The 26,363-nt window shown below is 36.6% G+C and overlaps 2 protein-coding genes across 3 annotated transcripts in view; one reads left to right on the forward strand and one right to left on the reverse strand.

Annotated features, from left to right (window-relative positions):
* Nucleotides 1-4,656, reverse strand: part of INTS13 (integrator complex subunit 13) — a 28,181-nt gene extending 23,525 nt beyond the window's left edge. The window contains exons 1-3 of the mRNA XM_043441063.1: nt 4,114-4,656; nt 2,894-3,129; nt 753-827 (exon numbers count right to left, since the gene is read on the reverse strand). Of these exons, the coding sequence (XP_043296998.1) occupies nt 753-827; nt 2,894-3,118 (300 nt within the window). The 5' untranslated portion in view covers nt 3,119-3,129; nt 4,114-4,656. The remainder of the gene's footprint in view (nt 1-752; nt 828-2,893; nt 3,130-4,113) is intronic.
* Nucleotides 4,657-4,797: 141 nt separating this feature from the next.
* FGFR1OP2 (FGFR1 oncogene partner 2) lies at nt 4,798-25,792 on the forward strand. Of its 2 annotated transcripts, XM_043440854.1 has the most exons (7): nt 4,798-5,068; nt 12,648-12,784; nt 15,215-15,332; nt 16,416-16,558; nt 18,904-19,017; nt 21,368-21,481; nt 23,644-25,792. In XM_043440854.1, the coding sequence occupies exons 2-7, from the start codon at nt 12,650-12,652 to the stop codon at nt 23,779-23,781; spliced, it is 762 nt and encodes a 253-aa protein (XP_043296789.1). In that variant the 5' UTR covers nt 4,798-5,068; nt 12,648-12,649; the 3' UTR covers nt 23,782-25,792. The 2 variants fall into 2 exon arrangements, with proteins under 2 accessions (XP_043296789.1, XP_043296790.1); XM_043440855.1 differs by lacking the exon at nt 18,904-19,017 and having other exon boundaries at nt 4,801-5,068.
* The last annotated feature ends 571 nt before the right edge of the window (nt 25,793-26,363 follow it).

Here is a 26,363-nt window from a genome sequence, read left to right on the forward strand (position 1 = left end):
AAAATCAAACCGCCAATTTCTAATTCACCAGTAATAAAAATATTGAGATTTTTTTGTAGAGACATAAGGAAAACAGCAATATAGTCTCAGAAAACTAAGTATATTAAAAGCAAAAAAAGTAAATATAAATTCCAGGAATACATAAAAAAATTGTACAAGAAAGGAAATAACACAGAAGTCAAATCATTGTGCTGGACATCTTAAGCTTATACAGAGCTGTAAATCAACTATATTTTAATAAAACCTTAAACAAAACACAAAAGAAATGAGACAATCATATATACTACTTGGTTTAGCAGTGGATCACCCTTTATGTAGACAAAACGTAAACATGGAATTCTGAATTAACCAAAACTTCTGATATAACAGTACTGAGAAAATCAGGGAATGGACATGGGCAGTCATAGTGGCATATGCAAAAGAAAGTATAAAAGGTAAATCTTCATTGACAATAATGATAAATAAGACTTAAATTAGATAGCAGTAAAAATGTTATTTAGAAATATGGAAGTAAATAAATACTAGATGAGCTAGAGAGTTGAAAGCTTGCTTCTAGGAAGTGGGGAAAGGCTGGAAGGTAGATAGCTGTCTTTCTTTTGGTGTTAGTTGGTGTTTTAAAACTACATGCAAATATTACACCAGTAAACAAATTATTTTTAAGGAAGTATTACTGTATTCACATATTTTCAAATATGGCCACAACTCAAAACCTAAGCAAAAAACAAAAAAAAACAAAAGAAACCTAAGCATACCTCCTGCAAATTTTGGTCTTCTTGAGTCCAAGAATTTAAAACATGTGCTCCAGAGTCACTTACAATGAAATTCACCTAATAGAGTTCAAAGAAATAGTTAGTATTCAACTCCAATTCCACTCAATTACATCATATTTAAAATATTTATATTATAAATATCTTTTAATATATGTAATACAAACACAACTGGAAGTGCAGTCTCTAGCACTAGCTGGCTAACTGATTCATTCATACATATACAGAACAGCCAGTACCAGGAAAACAGTTCTGCCCCTCACAACATGGGGAACATCAGGGGTTCTCGGATGTAGAAAGACAGAGGGCAGTGCAAGAAGAATACAAACAAAAATAAATGAACAAGATGATTTCAGAGAGTGATAAATGCTATGAAAAAGAAACTGTTTAGCTTTTTTAGATCAGCTGATCAGAGAAGGGCTCTCTATAGAAGTGGCAATTGAGGGGAATCCAAAATGACCAAAAGAAACCAGCCAGGGAAAGAGATGGAGGTACAGAATCCTAGGTACAGCAAACTGCAAATGCAAAAGCCTCTGTGTACTCTCTTAAGGTCAGAAAAATATGCTGGAGTCATATCACATAAGGCAGTGGAGGCCGGAAGAATGGATTTGAACTTCATTCTAAATTTTAAAGTAAAATGCAAACCCAAAAATACTATCAGGTAAGATGATGACAGTAAGGACATATTAGAAAATACATCAGAATATGGCTGTGTTCTCTTCTGGAAGGAGGGTGAGATTATTTATTTTTCACTGAACTATATGGTCTAATTCATGATCTTTTTTCTTATTATCTGTGAAATACTAGTTTTGATTTCCCAGTAAGTTTGATAAGTAGCCTTTTCTCCTGAGGCTTATCTGACAGGAACATGTCTTACTGGCCCCTTTACTCACATTACTGCAATGAAATTTTACAACAATCATAGGAAGGAGGTGTTATGCTGACTAGGGAAGAAACTGAGGATTGAAGAACTGAAGCAAAAAGATCAAGGTCACACTGCTGGTTGCTTAATGATGTCAGAATTTGAACCGAAACCTATGCCTTCAACCACTACATTATGCTTCCTGTCATATATACATTTTTTTTTATCCTACATGATACACAATTTACAGAGGGACTAAAAGCAATTTATATTTAATTTAGAATACATCTGAATGTGTAATATATATTAGACTCCATGTTCAGCCTTACTGTTAACTCTTCTGCCTATGCCAGTCGATGAACTGGCTAGCCCACCTACTCACTCCAGTATTCTTGCCTGGGAAATCCCATGGACAGTGGAGCCTGGCGGGCTACAGTCCATGGGATCGCAAAGAGTTGGACATGACCTAGTGACTAAACAACAACAGGTCCCAGCCTAGGCTGCTCCAAATGAGACAGACAGCACATCATCCACTTGTGGCTAACCAAATGACTTCCCTTAAATAGAACAGTTGAGATTCTGAAACCTGAAGATAATTTTCATACTCGAAATTTTTATCAATCTTACATTTCCCTTCTTACTGGTAAAAACAATTTCCACTTAGCATTCTTAAGAGTATTTCTTTACAATATGGCCAAACCCTGCCGTGGTTTAGGACACTTTCACTAAAACTGTAAGCAGCCTGGTTCTTAGAATTCTGGGTCTGCCTCTAACTAGCTATATGACTCAGAGCCATTGCTTCTTTTGACCTCAGCTTCTGCATCTCCAACAAGGCAGAAACAAACAAGACTGATATTCACATGGAACACACCAACACATTCTGACAAAGTGCTCTCAGCCAACATCCCTTCTGCTTATGCTGGCAACAGCTTTCAGTGGTCAGTGTCTGTTCCATTCTGGTTATTATATACTTTGAATACTGTCCCATTAATTACAGTAATTACTGCATAGGACTGTTGTGAGAGTCACAGGCGTTAGTAAATATGAAGCACATGTAAGAAGAGCTCCGTAACTGTAAGCTGTTATTGTTGGCCCCGATTAAATACATGTAACATATTAATCCCAAAGGGGAGTTCTATATACCACATTTTTAAAGTAGCAAATAAATGGTAACTCAAATTGATAGCAAATTCATATATAAAAAATGTAACAAGCAGTTAAGTACACCTCCCAAATCATGATTTTCCTTGTACTTCACACTCACCAGCTTTTTGAAAGGAAATATGTCATACATTATTCTACAATATTCCATGGAAGATTCTACTGAGCAAGTCCACAACGATTTAGATATGGGGGCCAATGGGATGATTCCTTGGGTCCTATTCTTCACGAGCATATCAAACTCGACATGTTGTCTGCATGACTCTGCCATGTAAGGGCAGTGATCCACGACAAACACTGTTTTATGAGATTCAGAAAAAATCTTCATCTTGTTTTAACCTGCAAAGGATAAAATATATTAGTCAAACATCTTATATATAACATTTAATCTCGTAAACTATTTCTAATGACTGTCTCTTTTCCTCAAGAAGATTTGGTAGGGAACATTAATAATCAGTATTCAATGAAATTTATCCAACAAAGAACAAGATTTAATGAGGTCATGACAAGAAAGTAACTATCAATTCAAGGGATGAACTACTCCATATTAACTTGTCATTCTACCGGAGGCAGGCAACATTGCAATCCATGCATACATTTTTGCTCTGGAATGCACTTAAACTTGTCAGAAGAAAATATTTTTACAAATAATTGAATTGTTTCTCTTACACAATATCAAACATAATAAACGACATGTACTCTTCAAATACACTTTTGATGATCACTGTTAATTGACATCAATTTCATATAAATCCCTAAACTTAAGTAAGTCAGTATTTGGGGTATTCCCTCCAAAAAAACCTCAAGACTTCTAAAGAAGGGTAGGGGGGGAGAAAGAATGAACTGGAAAGAGGAGTGACAACAAAGGGAAGTCCAAAACATAACAAACATCTCCTAAGATAACTGCATATCAGGTCTTCGCATTAGGATACGGACCTCAAATTCACGTTCTCCCCCTTAGCTTATGAAACACCACAGTAAATTTATCATGTAGAACAGAAAAACTTAGGTGCTACCATCACGCTGGTGAGGAGGAGGAACTTCAAGAACTTTTTCTTATAGCAACTCCCTTGCTTCGCTAAGAAAATCTTACACTGAATAGACAAGCCACATTCGAAAAGCACATGGTAAACAGAGCAAAAGTGCTCATCAAAACGAACTGACTTTTTACAATCTACCTATTTTCTTCTACTGCTTTCAAACGCATTTCCCCTTCATGCAAAAGTCTTCTTTGAGAAACCTAGACACACTCTGCTGGAAGGTGGGGGGTAGAAAGTACAAGGTGAGTGGATAGGGAAGACCTCACGATCGAGGTTCGCTTACTTTCGTGCCTGGTCCTGCAGTGAAAACGAACAGAGGCTATGGACCACAGCCTCTCTGGAAAAGGCTGCTGGCTGGGTGGGGAGGGTCAGCGCACAGTCAGGAGTGACTGGTACCAAAGACAGGGGACTACGCTTTCCCCGCTCATCTCTTAGCACACCGGTCCTTCCCAGCCTTCCTAAATGCAGGAGCGCGCGCGCCTGCGCGTGAACACAAACACTCACACACTCGGACTGGCGCGTGCGCAAAGCACTCTTCGACAGCCCCGCCAAGCTGCCCTTCCCCCTCGGCGGGCCAGACGCCCAGGTCTCTAACAGGAAGAGGGCGGAGCCAAGAAAAAAAATGCCTCCGACCCTTAAGGTTTTCTACCCGCTAATTTTCCCAGTCACCCATTGGGAAGACTGATCCCGTCGACCTGAGAGCCTCCCCAACAGCAAAGTACCAACCACAGCACCGGCTAAACCAGCCACGGCCCCCTAAGCGCAAGGGCCTCCCACTAGATCTCCCTGCTCCGTCTCTCCACCCAGCCCAGTTTCCCCTAGCAAAACTCGCGAGACTTTGAGAGAGGCCGAGCAAAAGCCCAAGTGTGGACTAGTGGGGAGGGACGTAAAGTGTCCCGCCCCTACTACTTGCGCATGTCAGCTAGAGGCCTCAAATAAATCGCGGAGGTCTGCCCTCCCCCCCGCCGTTACGCGAGGAAGGAAGTCTCGCGAGGTTAAAGCGCTTTGAGAGCGCTGGTCGGAGGCGGTCGCCGGGGGTTTTCTCCTTGCCAGTGATGGGGCTGAGCACCTGGAATCCCGGAGCCAGCCCTGCATTGCCTGTTGTGGGTTCTGCGTCTGCTCGCTGAGGAAGCTGAACAGGCGGGAGGAGTCTCTTCCCTTGGGTGCATAGGTCCCCGTTGGCAGAGGCTTTGAGTCCTAACCGCCACTGCTGACGGCTGCGAGGGATTGAGACCAGAGTAAGTGAAATCAATCCAGGGAGACGAGCGGGCGTAGCGAGTCGTAGGCTTGCTTTCCCCTTTTGCACCACCTCTTGAACCACCGGCTGCCGGTTCCTGGGCGCGGTACTTCCTGTTCTCAGCTCTGAGCACCTCTTTCCGGATCTCAGGTGCAGAAAGTTCGATGAAAAGCCTTGGCCCTAACCCGTGGGGACACACCTCTGTTCTCGGTTTTCTTCCTGCCTAACCCACCTGGCAGCTCACCGTTGGCGGGGCGGGATGGGGGTGGTCGGCAGGGGTGGAAGAGGGTTCCTTTTCGGGTTTCAATTTACCTCTTTGCGTAAGAACCATTCCCTTTCTTGAAACCACCCTTCAAGAAATATTACTCTTTTCCTAGTTCTCTTCGCGGATAACCAACTGTCTTTAAACTGCCTTCTGAAGAATCCTACCTTTTTCTTGGTTTTCATCTTACCCTTCTTCTGTATCCGATCTCAGATAATAGTACTGGTATCCATCCAGTTGTCCGCACTAGAAACCCAAGGCTCATCCTTGACTGTATTTCCGCTTGATTGCACTGTGCTATTTCTTCTTTCAAAGCCAGATGATTTCCCCACCATCCTCCTCCCCTGGTTACCATTCTGAAATACAAATCTCTTTATGTCAGTCCTTTCTTGAAACTTTTTCAATAACCTTACCGCTGACAGAATTAAGTCCTATTTGTCAAGCGTATCACATAGAGCTTTTTACTGTCTGTCCCAATCCATTTTTACCTTTTCTGTTTTATATTGCCAGTACCTCAGTATTCGTTCACGCCAGACTGCTGTTTGTCCAGACACGCCAAGCACTTTTACAGTGCCTTTGTATGTGCTATACCGTCTGTCTTGAATGCTTCCTCTTCCTTTTTATAAAACCACCTCTCAAAATCTAATTCACAGACCATTGTCTTCTCAGGCTCCCCCAGATGATACTGATAGTACCACTGTTCTCCCAAAGCACTTCAAACAGTATTTCTACAGAACTTTTTAGATTGTATAACACTGTTTATTCAAGTATCTTGTCGCCTGCCAATTTGAGCTTGAGTCTGGAATCACATCTTATTCATCTTTGTAGCAAAAGTTGATTCATTGCTTGGCACCTAGCAGGCATTATTTGTATTAATATAAACGTCTATACTTATTTGTAATGTGTGTGTGCGTGCTTAGTTGTTCAGTTGTGGCCGACTCTTACTAGTCCCGTGGACTGTAGCCCCCCAGTCTCCTCTGTTTCTGAAATTTTCAAGGCAAGAATATTGGAGCAGATTGCCATTTCCTACTCCAGGGGAATCTTCCTGACCGAGGGATTGAACCCAAGTCTCCTGCATTGGCAGGTGTATTCTTTACCACTGAGCCACCTGGGAAGCCCCATTTATAATATAATAGTTCTGAAGTTTCATCATAGAAGCAGGAGTCCTTAGCATTCTCAAAAAATATAGAATTTTAGAGCCAGAGGAACCTTCTATATTAGTTTTAAAAACGCTGACCAGTTTTGAGTATGAGGAATTCTGTACCACTAATACACAAGTAATTGTATTTTTAATATCTGTTAGTTGAGATTGTGCATCGTGGCACGAAACTATTATGCTTTTACATGATTTTGTATTTTATTATTAGCAGTCTCTATTAAAAATGGTGGGATATATAGGTCTGAGAGAAATATTTAGACTACAGACCATGCTTAATGCATGTACATCTGTGCCACCCTTCCAGTGATTCCTTGCCCATAGGTTAGAAATAACTGGTTTAGGTTAGATTAGTTTCTTCTTAAATTGTCATACTTGTTTGAACATACACGTATATGAACTTACATTTAGTCACAATTCCAAGGAAACATGTAATTAAAAAAAATAAAACTTCACCTGTGTCCTTGCTTTCAAATTCTGTTTCTTCTAACTTTAAAAATTCATTTTCTTCAAAAAGCTGCTTCATAAAACTCTAAATGTGTTCATTCCATTATTTTCAAGGACAGTGAAAAATTTTTGTGCTTTCAAATACAGTGATATGTGTGTGTGTACTTTTTAAAAGTACATAATTTATAATTTACATGTTTTCTTTCTTGATCTCTGTAAATTTCTGAGAAAACCATACTATGCCTTTCATTTTTGTACCTCCACGGGTGTCAGTTAATATTTTCTACAAACTAACTTTAGAGGCACCTGCCCAAACAATAAAAATTTTTAACCAAACTAGATTGTTGACATTTATAGACACATTATGTCAGTGGTCATAGTATTTCTCTGTGGTTCCAGCTATAAGATAATGGATTTGTGGATAAAGGAAAAAGAAGAGTGATTTTAATTTCTTTAAATTTTTCTTAACCAAAGTCTAAAAGTAAACAGCTGGCAGTTTCTTTCTTGGGTGGGTGGTGGTTTCTCTTTTATCAGCAGCAGAATGTTCTGAACGCTGTGCCAGGAGTCTGACTGCAAATGTCTTTGGTTGGTAGAGTGGGCGAGAATGTGCTCAACATGGTGGGGTGGAGGGGAGTAGGACCAGGAACTGCTTTAAAAAAATTTTACCTGTAATCTGAACCTACCTGTAGAAGATAATGTAAGTAAGTACACTAGTTAAGTATGACTAGTTAAGACACACACTTAAAAATAGATAAATTGAGAATATCTTTTTTTTTTTAATTGGAGTTTTTTTTTTTTTTTTAATTTAAAACTTGTCAGAGAATGGGAAAACAAATCTTCTTCCCACTGCAGTTACCAACGAAAAGGGAGGGCTGTGGGAGGGAGAAAAGCACAGTGGTTTCCAAAAATGTGGCAAAGTAAATGCATGTTATGAAATATTTTAAACTTTTCTGTGGTTTCACATACAGGAAATAAATATGCAGATTCTTAGAAATTTTATGTCACTGTTTATCTAAAATGCTAATAAAAGTATGCTTTTAATTACCTGCTTTTTATAATTCCTTACCCGGAATAGAATTGGGCTTTCCTGGTGACTCAGCTGGTAAAAAATCTGCCTGCAAAGCAGGAGACCCAGGTTCGATCCCTGGGTTGGGAAGATCCCCTGGAGAAGGGAATGGCCACCACCTCCAGTATTCTTGCCTAGAGAATCCCATGGACAGAGGAGCCTGGCAGGCTGCAGTCCATGGGGTCACAAAGAGTCAGACACAACTGAGCAGCTAACACTTTCCCTGAATAAATAAGTTTTTATAGTTACAAAACAGATTTTAAATGTAGTTCATTTTGATAGGAGTATTTCATTATGCAATCTAGAGAATTTTTTTTTTAAGTGGATGTTAATTATAGTTTCAAAAAGCCTAGTTGGTCGTGTTAAAAAACAAAATTCAACTGAGTGAACTTTAAAAATCTTTTTGGCTTTGTTCAACAATTCATGATTCAGGCAGCACCCCATCTAGCAGAAAGGAGTTCCAAGGAGCTGTACAAAATGAGACACTTTTATAGGAAAAGGAACAAGGAAGTTACACTAGCAAAAAGCAGGTTGGATGTGACAAGGTCACTTTCCTTTAGGGGATGGCAGGGGTTCTGTCAGGCAAATGACCTCAGTGATTCCTGATTGAGTGGTTTAAGGTTCCATTTCTGGAAGAGGCCAAAACTGTAAGTTAAGTCTTGGTTTGGTGATGTGGGGCATAGCATAAGTGACTCCATTTGGGTGGGGCCTGTTTTCTTGTTTTTAACAGTCTTACAGGTTAACTGTGATGACTGGTTAAAATAAGTGCTAGGCTTCCTATTGGTTATGAGGGAAGATATTAGAAATTTGTTATTTTTTCATCTTTGTTTATACTTCCACTTATTTTCTACTGCTGGTTTGAAATGCAGTTTATATAATATTTTGGAAGTCTCCTTGGTGGAGTAGCATCAAGGAATTTGCTTTGTTTTTCCACCCAGGAGACCATGGTAGTTTTTACATAGGTAGAAGCAGGCAGAGCCCTGCGGATCCATCTTGGCTGTACATCCTCTAGACTGGGATCAGAAGTTCTATTTCTGGTACTCGCTTAGCTCCTTCCTTGCTGCATGGTGCTGTCAGCTCCTTTCTGTTCAAGTCCTGAGTCTGTTTCCTCATTGATAAAATGGGGATAACAGTTATCCCAATGAGCAAGATTCAGTATAAGGTTGTATCCCTTAGGTTCAGAAAGCTACCAACAGTTGGACTCTAACAGCTGAGGCAGCATACTGATAAATAGATCCAGAAATAGAGAGCTCAGAAACATACCCATACATTTGCTGAGAAAACATACGACAGGTGTGGCATTAAACTTCAGTGGAGGAGGAATGTACTGTCCAAAAAATGGGAAATGGGACAATTGGTTGTCTCCATGAGAAAAGGAAAATATAATTAGATATCTTCCACACATGCAAATAAAACAGCAGATCAACTAAAGATAAAGGCAAAACATTGGGGATAGGTAAGATTCTTTACTGTCTGAGCCATCAAGGAAGCCCATATGTCTCCCTGTCTAACATGTTGTCAAGTTGGTAACCCCAGACACAGCTTAACTTTTTCATATTTCAGAAAGAAAGATTTATGATTATCTGAAAAGATTGCATCTAGATTCAGGGCTCTGTTTCAGTTAATCTACAGATTCCTTTGCCCAGAGAATTCTGAGAGTATGGCTTTTGGGGAGAGGGCAGCTTACTGAATTACACACAGTATACGTATTTGATCACCTGTCACCTCATCCTGTATGGGAACTTTAGTGCATTTTATTTGGAAACACATCCTAGCTATTGTTTGTAGATATCATGTTATTACAAAGCATAAGGAGGTTTCTTCTGATATTAGTCCCAACAGTGTCATTTACATGTTGGGACCACGGACTGTCAAGGTCCTCATACCTGAGTTCTGTTAAATCAAGATGAGCTTCTCTCAAATCTTTTACAGCTTTCTCTAGACTTTGCTTTTTTCTTTCCTTTCACCATCTGTTGCAACCAGTTATTTTTACTGTAAGACATTTTTTTCTGTTTTTAAATGTAATTTTACTCTAAAAAATCTGATGTTCTATAGTTAGTGGGATTGATGGGAGATACGGAGATATAGGGGCTTCCCTGGTGGCTCAGATGGTAAAGAATCTGCAATGCAGGAGACCCAGGTTCAGTCCCTGGGTCAGAAAGTGGATACCCACTCTGGTATTCTTGCCTGGAGAATCCCATGGACAGAGGAGCCTGGAGGGCTACAGTCTGTGGGGTCACAAAGAGTCAGACACAACTGAGGAACTAACACTCATTCATAGAGATACAGTGACCCCCACATAAATAAGAAAGCTGTACTATTGCCTTGCTCTAATTTTAGGTAATTCCAGAAGGGCAGGGCCTTGTTGGAGGACATCTTAGATAGATTTTAATGACTGTCCTTTCGTGTTTTAACCTATAGGAAGCATTGGTTCCTTTAGTGGCCCTTTTGCTGTTGTATTTTGAAGTGCCCTTATCTAAATCTCCTAAATCTTAGAAGACAAATCTTTTGGTTGTTTTATCTAGTGAGACAGAAGTTGTATTAATTTCCAACTTAATTCTTAAAGCTCTCTGGAAATGTCTAGTCATATAAGTGAACATTTTATAAATTGGTAGTTTTACATTTTATTTTGATTAAATCTTTTTATTCAGCTTTGAACCTGTTTATAATAACAGGACAATATACTCTCTGCTTCAGCTGTTGGGTACAACCAAGAATACTATTTGAATTTTTTTTCATCTTTATTTAGTTTGCAATTTTGAATCTTTGCTAGGTATAATCTTAATGAAAGCCTGCTAAAATGGTGTGATGTGTTGTATTTTCTTTCTTTCTTTTAAAATGTTACACAGTTAGGTTATTTAAATCTCTTGCAGCATTTTTCTGTATCTGAGGGGCTAACAATTAACCTAAGGAGTCCCATGCGGTAGTATGGATCGGGATGGGGAATACGTGTAAATCTATTGCTGATTCATGTCAATGTATGACAAAACCCACTGAAAAAATAAATAAATAAATTTTAAAAAAATACCTATATTCTGTAGCAAATTCTGTCTTCCTAAACTTGGTGAAAATTCTTAATTATAGCCCTTAACTTTGTTCTACACCTGGGTTTTAATTTAATTGCTATAGATCTGGCTTATGACATAGTAACATTACAAGGTAATTTTATTTTTTGAGAAAATCTTAAAGAAAGGGTTGCTTGTATATTAACAGAAAATAAGGCAAAACAGTAGAAAGAGAAAAATTCAAGAGTGATAAGTGTCAGAATGTTAAAGTTTTTGAGAGATTATTTTAAAATAAAAATTTTGTTTTGAGGTCTCAGCATATCAGTTGAAGAAGCTAACTATAGGCTGTGTTATGTTTTGTCTCCTAGTTTTTCAGCTCCTTTTATACATTTTAGTTATTGATTTTAACATATCAGAAGTTTCCCATAATGGCCAGTGTTGTTCTTTGCCATTTACTAAGGAAAGTGCGAGAGTTAGAATTATAAAGAATTTTTATATGAGAAGCTGAAGTTCCTCCAGAAGGAGGTTGATCCTTTAGTATAGCATGACACATAGAGGCTGCTTTGGCTGGTTAGTAGTGTACGTTTGTGGTTGGTGTCTGAGGTCACCTGACCAAGCAGAGGCTAGGAAGGGTCATATGGTCAGAGACCTGACAGTCACCGACTGCAGAATACAAAATAATAAAATGACCTTTTTTCACAAATGGCAAGATAGGGATTGCCCTCATGAAGAGCGCAATTTCTATATAACATTCAGTTCCGTTGCTCAGTCTTGTCCGACTCTTTGCAACCTGATGAACTGCAGCACGCCAGGCTTCTCTGTCCATCACCAACTCCCAGAGCTTGCTCAAACTCATGTCCATCGAGTTGGTGATGCCATCCAACCATCTTATCCTCTGTCGTCCCCTTCTCCTCCTGCCTTCAATCTTTCCCAGCATCAGGGTCTTTTCCAGTGAGTCAGTTCTTCCCATCAGGTGGCCAAAGTATTGGAGTTTCAACTTCAGCATCAGTCCTTCCAGTGAATATTCAGGATTGACTGATTTGATCGCCTTGCAGTCCAAGTCAAGAGTCTTCTCCAACACCACAGTTCAAAAGCATCAGTTCTTCAGTGCACTAAAGAATCTGCCTACAATGTGGGAGCCTCAGGAGACATGGGTTTGATCCCTGGGTTGAGAAGATCCCCTGCAGAAGGGAATAGCAACCCACTCCAGTATTCTTGCCTGAAGAATCCTATGGATAGAGGAGTCTATGTAACATAAAATGTATTTATTGAATACACTTTTGTCCCCACTGTATATTCAGGGTATTTTAAATACATTCTGATTTTGTTCTCAGGCTTTATATATATTTATATAAATGTGTATATATAAACACATACGTGTATATATGTAACATGTAATTATATATATTTATATATGTTGTGTATAATTTTTTTGAATATTATAAATTCACTTGCAAGTTTGTTCCATCTGAACAGAATGAAAACCACAGGTGTTCTTAGATGTTTTTCTTCCTGAGACAGTGAACGATTCGGTAACAAATGTAGCTTAATCATAATGTGTGTTAAAGTGGAACTAAAATAAGATTGATATGCCAGCTTTCTTTTGAATCTGTTTCTCATTTTTAATCTTACGTATTCCTTTAGAAATGAGTTGCACCATTGAGAAGGCACTTGCTGATGCTAAAGCCCTTGTTGAAAGATTGAGAGATCATGACGATGCAGCGGAATCTTTGATCGAGCAAACCACAGCTCTCAACAAGCGAGTAGAAGCTATGAAACAGGTTTGATTTTTTTTTTTTCCCCCTGTTGATTCCATTTTTAAAAGGCAGTCATTGACATTAATGTGTTACTTTTATTATAAACTTCTGCTTAACTAGTATTTTATTTTTAACGTTTTCTGAAGTTTAGAAGTAGCTTGACTTGTATGTTTTAGCTTACTTTAGATTGAAATATAATTTTGTCAAGGTCAACTGACTTGTATGTGTGTATATATATATATCTTCTAAAACTTGTAGATTTGATCACTTAATTTCCTACAGTGATGCAAATTTGAGTTTGGAAAATACAAGAATTTTTTTAAGATCTAAATACATTTGATAAAGATGAGATAGTATCTTTTACTAATAGTGACACATATTTTGTTCTGTCTCCTATTTTTATAATGTAGAAATATTTTTATAGGACTATTTTGGGGTGCTGTTTAATAATAAAATAGTTTTTTAAGATGATGCAAAGCAATATCTTGTTTTCACTTTTTGCAGTTACTGCACATGTGTGTGTGTGCATGCTCAGTCATGTCCAACTCTTTGTGACACCATGGACTATAACCCACCAGGCTCCTCTGTCCATGGGATTTTCTAGGCAAGAATACTAGAGTGGGTTGCCATTTCCAACTCCAGGGGATCTTCCCAACCCAGGAATTGAACTTGCATTTCCTGCATTGGCAGGTAGATTCTTTACCACTGAGCCACCTGAGAAGCCCTATTCATTTATACTTGCTACCTTATTTTTTATTTACTGCTGCCAATTAAGGAAGAAATGAAAAGGGCTTCACTTCTTGTTATCCTTACTATTATGTATAAGAACTTTCCAGTGGGCTATGAAGTTGAACTACTATTTTAAGCCCTCTTTTGATTTTAACTTTAAGATTTTAACTTTAAGAGAACTATAGAATCTCTGAAACTATGATGGAAATCTCTGTAGGAAAATATATATTTATAGCTTACTCTCATGAAGCGCATCTCTTTTGTGAAAGGAAGCAGCAACCTGGGGTTACTGATTTTAACAAAGCTGCTGAAAAAGTGAAGCAAGTTTACCTGTTGGATTAGCCGAAAAGTTCATGTGGGTTTTTCCATGACATCTTATGGGAAAGCCTGAACTTTTTGGCCAGGCCCATATTTTGCTGCCCTAAACACATTACATACCTCCCTGTCTAGCTTGACTCATGCATTCCAGTGAACATACATATCTTGTACTGAGTTGTAAAAAAGGGGAGGAGGTTGACAAGCAGAGTTAAGAACCATACCATAAAATTTACCCTATTTTTTAATTTTTTTGGCTGCACCACATGGCATGCTGGATCTTAGTTCCCCAACCACAAAACGAACCCACATCTGCTGGAAGCATGGAGTTTTAACCACTGGGCCACCAAGGAAGTCCCCTACAATTTACCCTTTTGAAGGGTGCAGTTGATTGAACTTTAGTATATTCACGTGCTCTGCAACCATAATCACTGTCTAAAGTTTTCAAGTTTCATCTGTGTTCTAGTATGTATCAGTACTTCATTCCTTTTTATTGCTAAATATTAATAATATTCATTGTAAGGGTATAGCACCTTTTTTTTTTCCTATTCATTGGTTGATGAACATTTGGATTGTTTTTCTTCTGGGGCAATTATGTATAATACTGCTGTGAATACTTGTGTATACATTTCTATGTGGACATCTGTTTTCAGTTTTCTTGGTGTAAAGAATACCTATACCTATATCTATACCTAGCTGTAGAATAGAATGGTCCTATACCTCTATGTTTAACTTTTTGAGGATCTGCCTGTCTGTTTTCCAGAACAGCTATGTCATTTTACATTCCCATCAACAATATATAGGCGTTAGCAATTTCTGCACATCCTCTTGTTAAACTCGTTATTACTTGCTTGATTAAGGTCATCCTAGTGGCTGTCATGTGCTATCTCCTTGTTATATTGAGCTGTGTTTCCTTAATGACTAACGATGTTAAGTATCTTTCATGTGTTTATTGACCATTGTGTATCATCTTTAGAGAAATGTCTCTTCAAATCCTTTGCGCATTTTTTTCAGCTTTACTGAGGTATACTTGATGTACAGCATTGTGTAAGTTTAAGGTATACAGTACACATGTATATATTGTGGAACCGTTACCTACTAACCATGAGGTAGGTTAGTACTTCTGTCACCTCACATAGTTACTGTATGTAATTACTGTATGTGGTGAGAATATGTAAGATGTAGTCTCTTGACAAATTCCAAATATGTGATATAGTACTATTAACTTTAGACACCATGATGTCCATTGCATCCTCAGAACTTGGTTGTTTGCCCATTTTTTAATTGGGTTCTTTTTGTTGTCGAGCTGTAAGAATTCTTTATGAAATGTACACACATATATACCCATATGTAAGATACATATTTTCAAATATATTCTCTTACATCTTGAAAAAAAAATCTTTTCATTAGTATCAAGAAGAAATTCAAGAACTTAATGAAGTTGCAAGACATCGGCCACGGTCCACATTAGTTATGGGAATCCAGCAAGAAAACAGACAAATCAGAGAATTGCAACAAGAGAACAAAGGCAAGCTGTTTATCACTGTGTATAGCATCTCAAACGTGAGCTTTGATCTCCAACTGCACTGTTGAATTCGGATCAGTTAATATTCTTTAAATGGGAAAATAGCCAGTTAAAATGACTTTTTCTAGTCCATTATGCTTCAATTACATATATCTCTCTTTATCCTATCCTACATATGAATATCTGTCTACCTTACTTGGAATCATCTTAGGCTCTCACCATCAATATCCATTTGTACCACTGAAATTATTACCTGTCAAAGAACTCAGTTTCATTCTCTGCAGTCCCACCACTTTGGCCCCTAGCTTAGGTGTTTATAGTCTCCGGCCTGAAGTATCCTCATTGGTCTCTTTGATTTCAGTCCCTTTCCGCTCCAGTCCATCTTCAGCACAGTCATCAGATTGATTTTACAAAAACATATCTGGTCATGTTGTTCTTTTGCTTAAGAACCCTCACTGTGTACTATTTCCTTATCCAGAGGCCTTCAAAGTTGACTCTAAGCCTTCTTTTTCATATTCTTCCCATACCTACCTTCTCCGTGAGACCTTTGCTCTTGCCACCCTGAACAAGTTCCCAAACATACCATCCACTTTCATGCCTCCCTGCTTAGAATGCCCTGTCCTTTATTTTTCAACTGAAGGAATGTACATTCACCTCACTACTATACTTCTGTGAAGCCTACACCAATTTTTCCTCACAGACTTTTTATATGTATTAGGGTAGAGCTCCTCTCTGCACTTAACCACATTGTGTTATAATTATTTATGTTTTGTTTTCTCCACTAGACTCTGAACTTTATGGCCTTTTGGTATTCCTAATATAGAGCATGATCTGACACTCAGTTGTTGTTTAGTAAATAGTTGTTAAAGTGATTCTCAAAAAATGAGCTTAAAATGGTTATTTTGAAAACTAATAAAGGACTCCATTTGGTGTCCTTTATTTCCATATGGCTAGATTTTTGTACCTCATGTTTTCTTTATGAAATACCCCCTTTATAAGTTGCTTTTTAAAAAATGTAATGTGGAAGAGAATACATTGTGCATCTTAAACTCAAGTTTAAATAAAATATACTGTTACTCTTGATAGAATTACGTACATCCCTGGAAGAACATCAATCTGCCTTGGAACTTATAATGAGCAAGTATCGAGAACAAATGTTTAGATTGCTAATGGCTAGCAAAAAAGATGATCCAGGAATAATAATGAAGTTAAAAGAGCAACACACTAAGGTAATCCCATTCTGTAAATATAATTTGAAAAAAGGACAGTCAATTAACTTGTGTTCAGATTTTTAAAAAATCACAGGTGTCTTACATGATATCGAATACTTCTCTTTTTGACGTTTTCTTCTTTTCCTTATTTTTTTCATGTTATGTGTCATTTTCTGTTTGATTTAGTCTTCAAACTCCCATTCTTCCCTAGTACTAGCTTATAATATATATTAAAAAGTAAACATTATTTGGGAAATAAAGGTAAGTGTATTCAATTCAATTTATTCAAAATTATAATGTTACCTGCTTCAAAGAAATATTTCTTCTAACTTGTATATTGGTATATGTTGCAAAAACGAAACTTAAATGCCCAAAAACCTTTTTAAAAATCCGAGAACAGCTAAAGTTAGATTCGTTTTTCAAGACTGTCTTCTGAATGAGGCTAATTCATCCAGACTATAGATACTCCTGATTATTAATGGAAGCACCAAGGGGTGGGGGGAGGAAAAGAAACAATATACCATATATATTGCCTTCCCAACCATCCCATCCTCCATCACATACCACTCAACATCATTTTTAGAGACAGAGCTGAACTGGCTATAAATCAGTGTTGTTTCTGCAGTTCATCTTACTAGTTGTGATCCCTGTATTTGCTAGCAGCTGCTGTGAAAAGATAAAGTAGTCCTTTACCATTTACATTTTATTTTAAACTGAGTTTTAACTGCTGGTGTGAAAAATATTAGAATAGATTGTGACTATGAGGCCATTGTCTCTATTGGATAATGATGAGCTAACTATTTTTTACTAGTTATAACGAGTGTTATTTAAGAAGTATTGACTGTTACAACGTATTTTTATCTTTCTTAATTATTAAAACACTTTTTAGATTCTTTAAAATATTTCTTCCATCTTGGTGATTTTAGGTACTTTTTATTATTAATTATACTAAAAATAAATATCTAGTAAATTGCTTTAACATGTAAATTCAACTTTCCATAATAAGGAAGTTAGTAATAGCTCTTGTGTCAAATAGTATAATAATAAATTAACAAATGTGGTTTTAATATTATCTAATTATGCTATTTATCTCCTAACTAAAAGGAACCATGGATAGTTAAGTGGCAATCTTTTGAGTATAAAATGTATCTATTGTTAATATCATTATAAAAACATTTTATAAAAAAACATTTTATTTTGAATATATAATTTAAGAGGTTTTTTTAAGGTACAAATATGAACTGACTTAAAATTATTGGTAAAATAAGTATGTTCTTGAGACATTCCAAAAGACCCTTGTGTTTAACAACCTAACAAATTTTTTAAGATCTACAGAGAATACTCTGGCAAGCAAGTGCTTAAGAATAAGATGCTGAAGCTAGCTAGTCCCTCATGGTAGCAGCTATGTCAGAAGCAAATGTTTTCTAAAACACATTAGATTTTACCATTCAATACAGCTGTTTTACTAATTAGCAAGTTAAACATGTCTTAAGATAGCTGTAAGCCATCCTTTTTCATTATGCAGATGAAATTCTTCTTCTAAGTGCTGATTCTTGCTTTCCATGAAATAACAGTTCAGTTACTTGTTATTAATTTTAACTAATACATATTAATGTTTGTGATTTTGATTTTTCCCAAAAAGGAGACGCTTTGATTCAAACAAATATTTATTAACACTTGCACGGGCTTAGTTACCATAATGAGATGAATGACTAAGTTTTATTATTCTACCATAGGACCTTTCAGTGCATTGGGAGATACAGATACAAACATGATTATCTAACATAAGGTAGGATGTGATGAATCCTAAATAGAGATCTGGATTACTACTGGAGTACTAGAGGAAGCAAGATTAGTTCTCACGAGGAGAATCTGGGAAAGTGGCAAGGAAAGGTAGCAAATCCATCTAAATCTAGCCTCGAATTAATTTGGGGGCTTGACAAGCAGAAATGGGTGAGCACAGAAACTTGCATGATAAGTATGAGCTTCCAGGATATGTTTAGGTACTAGTGCTCTGATACCCCTAAACACAAAAATAATTTTATGACACATTTTTGGGTAAAACACAGAGTTCCACTTAACAGCATTTTGGAGTAAGAGGCTCTGTTGAGACTACTGTAACAGAATTCTGCCCTCACCTAGAAGTTTTTTGAGCACACATTTAAAAGTCAATAAAAAGTTGGAGGAGAACTCATTTTCATTCAAACACTCATTTTTACATTATTTTTGAACTACTACCTTTTTGGAAATCTTAAAAAAACAAACATTTCCAACAGTTGGCTAACTCGCATGAACTAACACTCATTCAGTTTTTAAATTACGGATATTGTCCGTATTAACATTATAATGACTCTGTACTACAGATTGACATGGTGCATCGTAACAGCTCCGAAGGATTCTTCCTTGGTGCATCTCGACACATCCTTGAAGCACCTCAACATGGACTGGAGAGGAGGCACTTGGAAGCAAATAAGAATGTACACTAAATAAAACAGTCAACTTTGGGGGTGTGGATGGAGGGGGGGAGGGGCATTTAAAAAGTTCTTTTACATTGAATACTCCCAAATTAAATCAGCAAATAAATGAAATTGCTTTTAAAAAACACTATGCTTTTGATAGCCTTGCAAAAATACTCAGGTTAGAAACTTTAAATTTGTCATGAATTCGCTGTGTATTGCATTATACATAGCCTGTTAGGTAATTGCAGGCTTTAAAGGTTCTTTGGGCCAGCCTTTCATTTTGTTATTCTAGTTAACTCTAGCTGCAAAATTTTAGGAAGCTTCAAATGGTTGTCTTCCTTCTGAACATCAAAGACATTTTCTTGACAGTTATTTTAATCTGACTTTGTAAAAATTTTGTTTAGTCAAACAATTAAATGAACTGTTTTAATTTAGATTTTCCATAGTTTATAGTCCTTTAATTTGCATTCACAAGAAAATAAAATTATCTTTGTTTAGGTGTTACAATCAAGTATAGTAGCAACCTCTCCATTGTGTCTGTTGTGTTTTGTCTTTTTTTTCCTCGAATGCAATTTCAAGAGAGTGCAAAGATTTTGTTGCTAGCACTTCTTGCTTTTAAAACATTTTGAAAGCACAGGTCTTGCCCTATTGTGCCTTTTACGAGATCTATGATACTTCCCTAAAGATCTTATTGTAATAAGTGGATCATCCAGGAACCAGGCCTGTAAAAATACCCTTCTGTTTGTATTGAGGTTTTTTTTCTTATGATGGTTTTGTTAGCACAGACTGTCCTGAAAAAAGTAGTTTCTTGTTTTCTTCCGTTTTAGAGGCAAATGATTATTTGTTTCCTTGTAGTTGCCATAAGACATTAAATCATAAACTGAGAAAGCTGTTGGTATTCAAAATTTTTGCTCATTATCCTTATCTGACTTGCTGCTGAAGTTACCTGTACTTGACTTGCTTTTAAATGTTAGGCTCCCTTTATGGTAGGAGGGATTGTAATTATTTTTTTTAAATTGTTATAGGACATGACAGTTGCTTGTCTTGATATCATTCTTACCATCATAGTCTAATCCAGAGCTGTCTAATAGAACTTTCTGTAGTGATGGAAATGTTCTTTATCTGTGCTATTCAAATTGGAAGCCGCCAGCCACATGTGGCTGTTAAATGTCAGCAGTGCAACTGAGGGGCTGAATTGTTAATTTCTTAAAATGTATTTGACTTCAGGTAATTTCAATTTAAATAGCACTGTACTGTACAGTGTAGTTTATTTTGCCTTCTTCCTGTGTACTAGCTTTGTATAGATTATATTAAAATAATATAAGGATCTGTATTTTTGTTACTTAAGATATTAAACGTGTGGTTTACTAAAGATATTCCTATTTGTTGTCTGTCTGAATATTTATATTCCTTCCACAGTTTACTAGTGTTATAGGTTTTGAGGGGTCTTGTTCAAATCTTTTTTTCCAAATAGAGTATATACAACTGTTTAAGAGACTGAATGTTTACGTGGGAAGCTATTAACTTCTATATTTAAGTTTTGGCCTTAGTATAACAAAGTAACCCTCAGTTGCCAGTGAACAATGGTCTATAGAAGTTATTCATTTAAAAAAGTATTAGTCTTGTGCCCCTGCTGATTATAAACAACAGAGAAATTATAAAACCTTTTGTCCATCTCTTTCATTGACTGTAAGCTCTTTGTAATCAGAGAACATTTTTGTTAAGAAATGTTTGTATTCCTCTCACCTAGCATAGTGCCTGCACACCATACGTGTGCAAAAAAGATAATAAAAGTAGAACTCTGTTCATTTTATTCAATACTTATTATTTACTCAATACTTATCATCTATTATATACCTAACATTAAATAATAGAGAAATACAAGCAGTGTATAGGTCCTGCTGTCAGTGAGGATTATAGTCTGGAAAAGATTCTAGATTAAATTGAGATCAGTTTTTAGGATGGATACCATAGAATATATTTATAAATCATGAAGACTTCAGGAAGAAATAGATATTGAATATATATCTTTCCCATTAGTTTGGTCATGGGGCACGTAGGTACGAAAAAGAAAATGTTGCTGATCATTTATGGTGAGAGGTTTGTGAAATGAGTATTCTTTCTATTCGTGGGTTTAGATATATTGTGCTGCTTATCCTTAATCCTAGGCCTAACAGAAATCTGACTTCACAAGGACATTTATTGTCAGTCAACAGTCTTGTAAATATCTGTTTGATACATTACATTTATGTTAAATGGCAGTGTAAAGGTATTAACATATCAAGTAGTAATGCAGATTTTATAAAAAGAGGTTTTTTTTTTTTAAGTGTTTCATTGATTTACAGCTTCCATCTCCTTTTTTTTTTAGGAATTACAAGCACATGTTGACCAGATAACTGAAATGGCAGCAGTCATGAGGAAAGCCATTGAAATTGATGAGCAACAGGGTTGCAAGGAACAGGAACGAATATTTCAACTTGAAGTAAGTTTTAAATTGCACATGTAGGTGAAAACTATTTGTACAAAGATTTATGCCAGAAAATATATCTCATTTTAAAATATATACTTTCTGGGATGCTAGTAATATTCTTTTTCCTAATCTGGGTACTGGTTATTTGGGAATATAATGCAAGACCATTTATATAGTAATATAGGAGTCTAAGATCAGTAGTAAACTTATACCAGTCATTGAGAAAATTGACTTTTTTGGATCCTGTGTTGCTTCTGTTATTAGGTGAATATAATTCTTCAGGTTAGTAATTTGTTAAAAATATCTCTTTTTTATCAGAGATCACAATGATGAAAATTTTTTTTAATCCACAAATAATATTCTTTGGCCACTTGTATTTTTCTAGAGATATAAAAACTTTCTTACCACCTGATGGCTCAGATGGTAAAGAATCCGCCTGCAATGCAGGAAACCTGGGTTCAGTCCTTGGGTCGGAAGATCCACTGGAGAAGGGAATGGCAACCCACTCCAGTATTCTTGCCTGGAAAATCCCATGGACAGAGAGCCCCGAGGGCTAGAGTCCACGGGGTCGCAAAGAATCAGACACGACTGAGCAACTAACACTTCACATAAAAGCTTTTATCGCCTCTGTCCTTTATTTTGTGGTAGCAAAAGCACAAGTCATTGTTGAATAGCTCAAATTGGTAGAAGAGGTGACCTTTATAATTTTAAGACCTTCATTTTGAAATCATGGTGGAGAAATTGGTTATAGGGGACCAAAAATGATTTTTCTAACTGTACAAAGTTCTCTCATTCTTTGTAACTAAGGCAAGCAAACTTTCTCAGTAAAAAGCAAGATAATAAATCTTTTCAGCTTTGAAAACCAGGCAGTCTGTGTTGTAGGTACTCAGCTCTGCCACTGAAACAAAAAAGCAGCCATAAACACACAAAATAAGATTGGACTCAGCTGTGTTCCAGTGCAGTTTAATTTACAGTAACAGGCCTCAAGCCCAGCCATAGTTTGCTGATGCCTGCTTTATACCATTGAAGCTTAGAAAGTAAGACCAAAGGCAAAGCTGTAGAGAATAAATTATAATAGTTATTTTTAAATGTCTAAAAATTTCTTACAGTAGTTCAGTTCAGTCGCTCAGTCGTGTCCAACTCTTTGTGACCCCATGGACTTACAGTAACTAATCTAAAAGATAAGGGCAAAGTTGTTTGCCAGTGCTCAATCTGGTCGCTTACTTACCTTCTTAAAAAACACCACTATCTCTTCAGCCAGCCTGCTGCTGTTAAATCCCCACAAGGAAAGCAAACCAGGCTTGCCCTGCATTCCGTGATAGCATGGAAAATAATAAAAGTACTGAAGTACCAAGAGGTGTTAGCCCCAGTGTATTATTCACAGACTTTCTGAGTTTACACAAATAAAAAGCTAGATGTTATTTTCTTCATCTGTGTTGTTGTTTAGTCGCTCGGTCATGTCCGACGCTTTTGAGACCCCATGGACTGTAGCCCACCGGGCTCATCTATCCATGGAATTCTCCAGGCAAGAATACTGGAGTGGGTTGCCATTTCCCACTCCAGAGGATCTTCCCGACCCAGGGATCAAAACCCACGTTTCCTGCATTGCAGGCAGATTCTGTACCACTGAGCCACCAGGGAAACTCCTCTTCATCTATATGTATTGTGCTGTAAAATAAGGCAGTTTCTGAAGTTCTGTAATTAAAGCTGCATAAATAAAAAGCCTTCACAGTGGTGGAAGACACTGAACACATAATTCCTACCTCTTTAAAAAACTGTTCTCTGGATTCAAGTTGTCAGCTTCAGCAGCATATATCATTTAATACAGGGTTCCCTGGCCTCCAAGATCCACTGCCTGATGAACTGAGGTGGAGCTGATGTAATAATAATAGAAATAAAGGGCACAATAAATGTAATGCACTTGAATCATCCTGAAACCAACTCCTTCCCTCCTCCCACTCCTAGCCTCCAGCCTATGGAAAAATTGTCTTCCATGAGACTGGTCTCTGGTGTCAGGGAGGTTGGGGACCCACTGATTTAATACATTTCTGCCAATTACAGTACTTGCTTTTATTTTATTTATCATACCTTCATATGTTTGGTTTTTCTTAAGATAACATTTTTACTATTATAGCCACCGTGCTGACTGCTTCTTTTTGTTTGCTTTCTTATAGCAAGAAAATAAAGGCTTGAGAGAGATTCTTCAAATAACTCGAGAATCATTCTTGAACCTTAGGAAGGAGGATGTGTCAGAAAGTACGTCTTTGTCAGCATTAGTAACCAGTAGTGACCTCAGTCTGAGGAAGAGCTGAAGAGCTTTTTAAGTCTGTGAACCTCTTACAAGGTTCCAACACACTCACTGGGACTTGCTTGTTAAGTGAATGAAGTAACAGCAAAATCCATCTCAAGTTACCCTTTGTTTTGTTTTTTCTATAATATGTACAGTGCACTGGCAAGGACATTTAAAGGATAGCAATGAAAAAATACATAGTTAATGGTCATAGACTTTACTCCAAAATATAATTGAAAAGTAGAAATTAAGCCTTTGTTAATTGGTGAACAAGATTTTTGTAATTTTTTGTAATTTTTATAATTACAAAATTACAAAATTTGAATTACAAGAATTTTGTAATTCTGCCAATTACACTTAATTGGCAGAATTAAAGATTTTCACAGCAACTACTGCACGTAACGAGCTTTCAGCAGTGCTGTTGGCTTTGGTTGACATTTAGATAAACAAGAATATTCCCAACAAATGTCGTGGAATTCATAAAAAATATCCCAATTTTAATATACAGATATTGCCACAGTATTGTGAATGGAAAAATTGTCATACTAAATTATATTCTTCCTATTTGGTGAAAGTTAACAAATAGCTTATGTACCATGAGACTTCAGCTTTAATGATTGCCTGTCTACCTTCTCATTAATTTAAATTTTTGTCAAATAAAGTTCAGTTTAAAAGGCTGCTAGGAATGTTTTATATGCACCATAAATAAAAGAGGTAATTTAATTTGAGCTCATTTATCATAATAATGAGCTGACACTTGTCCATGACTTGCTTAAGTACATGAGATATCATTTCAGGAATGAAAGAGAAGGAATACTACTTTCTAAGAAAGAAGAGCTTATAAGAGACATATTTAGTAGGTTAAACTACTTCTTTGAATAAGTTTTGGTTCTAAATCAGTAATGAAGATGAGATTTTTCTCTTCTCTGGTTGATCTTTAAGGATATTAGGTAGCTCATTTAGCTAACAGTTGAAATGTTTGATACAGCAAGCTAGGTATGGTAATTTCACAGTAAATTGGGAATTGCTCTGCCTCAGAACCTTTTTTTTTAAAGTAATTACTCTTAACATATGGAAACAGTAAATTAAAATTAAAAAATTTTTTTCTAGGTCTAAAGCTCCATCTGGTTTTCATAAACATAAGCAAAAGATATTTCTTGTAATCTTTCAGTCAAAGGATTGGGGAGTACCAGGGGAGGAGGGGGGAAATCTGGATTTATAAGTATTTGTTTTAATTTTTACAAAATATATGTCCAATATATAAGTTTTTAAAAGCCACTAGGAATAGAAATGTGCTGACATCAGTCAAAATCTAAATTTTTCATTATTTTGTGGTGATTATAGAAGAAAAGGTAAGAATGTCAAATACTATTAAATATACTGTACTCATTTATATTGAATATATATTAAAATATGCATGATCGAACATTCTACTTTGGAGTGTATAATTTGTTAAAGTAATAATCACGTGGTGACTTTTATGTATAATTTCATATATGGTAAAATTCAAAAGTGCTTTTCACTTTGGAATTTTTTTATCTTAAGTTTGCAATAGTTGAGGGGACTGATTGAATAGAAAATGGCTAATGGGCCCAAACTAAACAGATTTATTTTCTCATTCAGAGGCCTTGATTGGTATTTTATAAACAAGTAATAAATTTTATTTTTAAACTTTTCTATTGGTTTTTGGGAAAGTATCCTGTAATTTGATGGTTTTTATCCCAAGTCAGAATTAAATTAAGCTACACAATTGAGATTAAGTCTGAGGCAATTTGTTGGGGCAGCTCTATTATAAAACATTACTTGACAAATAATTATTTTTGTAAACAAATAGGTTGAATTAATTTATTCTTGGTCTTCTTACTTGGATATTATTTTAAGAACTTGGTGTTTAAAAACATGTACTTTATTATATAGCAACAGTGTTCTATCCCATACTTTTTTGTTTTTTAAGCAGAACCCTTAAATTTATGTCTGAGACTATGTACTGCTAGGAACCTATTTTATCAATAAAGATGAGTGATTAAAATTGGTATGGTCTCCAAGTTAATTTGAAAACAATGCTTACATTTATTCTTACTTGTAGGTATTTTTTTAGGGCTGTTTGTTTATCCTTACCACAAAGTTGGCACTTGGCAACAACTTCTACCTGTGTTCCTTAGGAACTGGCCGGCAGCTTACTGCTGATTCTGCAGACCGTTTGATCATCTGTATTGAATTTAAAAATGTCTTCCAGTGATATGTCTGGGTGGTCACTGCTCTACCTGTGGATGTGAGCATATTTGCAGATACAGTCCTTACAGGTCTAAGGATCTCAGGATAAGATCTTCCTGGATGTCGTGTGGATCCTAGGTCCAAAGACTAGTGTCCTTATAGGAGAAGAACACATTTGAAACTCACAAGGAGAAAGTCAGGTGAAGACAGAGGCAGAGGGTTATGCCCATCAAGGAACCCTACGGTTTATGAGGTGCCGCCAGAGGCTTGGAAAGAGGCATGGAATGACCTCATCTCCCTCAGGCCCTCCAGAAGGGATCAGCCCTGCTTGATTCCAGGTTCTGGCCTTCTTGATTTTCAGAATTCTGAGAGAATACATTTCTATTAAGC

The sequence above is a fragment of the Cervus canadensis genome, chromosome 21 (assembly GCF_019320065.1).
Source record: "Cervus canadensis isolate Bull #8, Minnesota chromosome 21, ASM1932006v1, whole genome shotgun sequence".
Classification (NCBI taxonomy): Eukaryota; Metazoa; Chordata; class Mammalia; order Artiodactyla; family Cervidae; genus Cervus; species Cervus canadensis.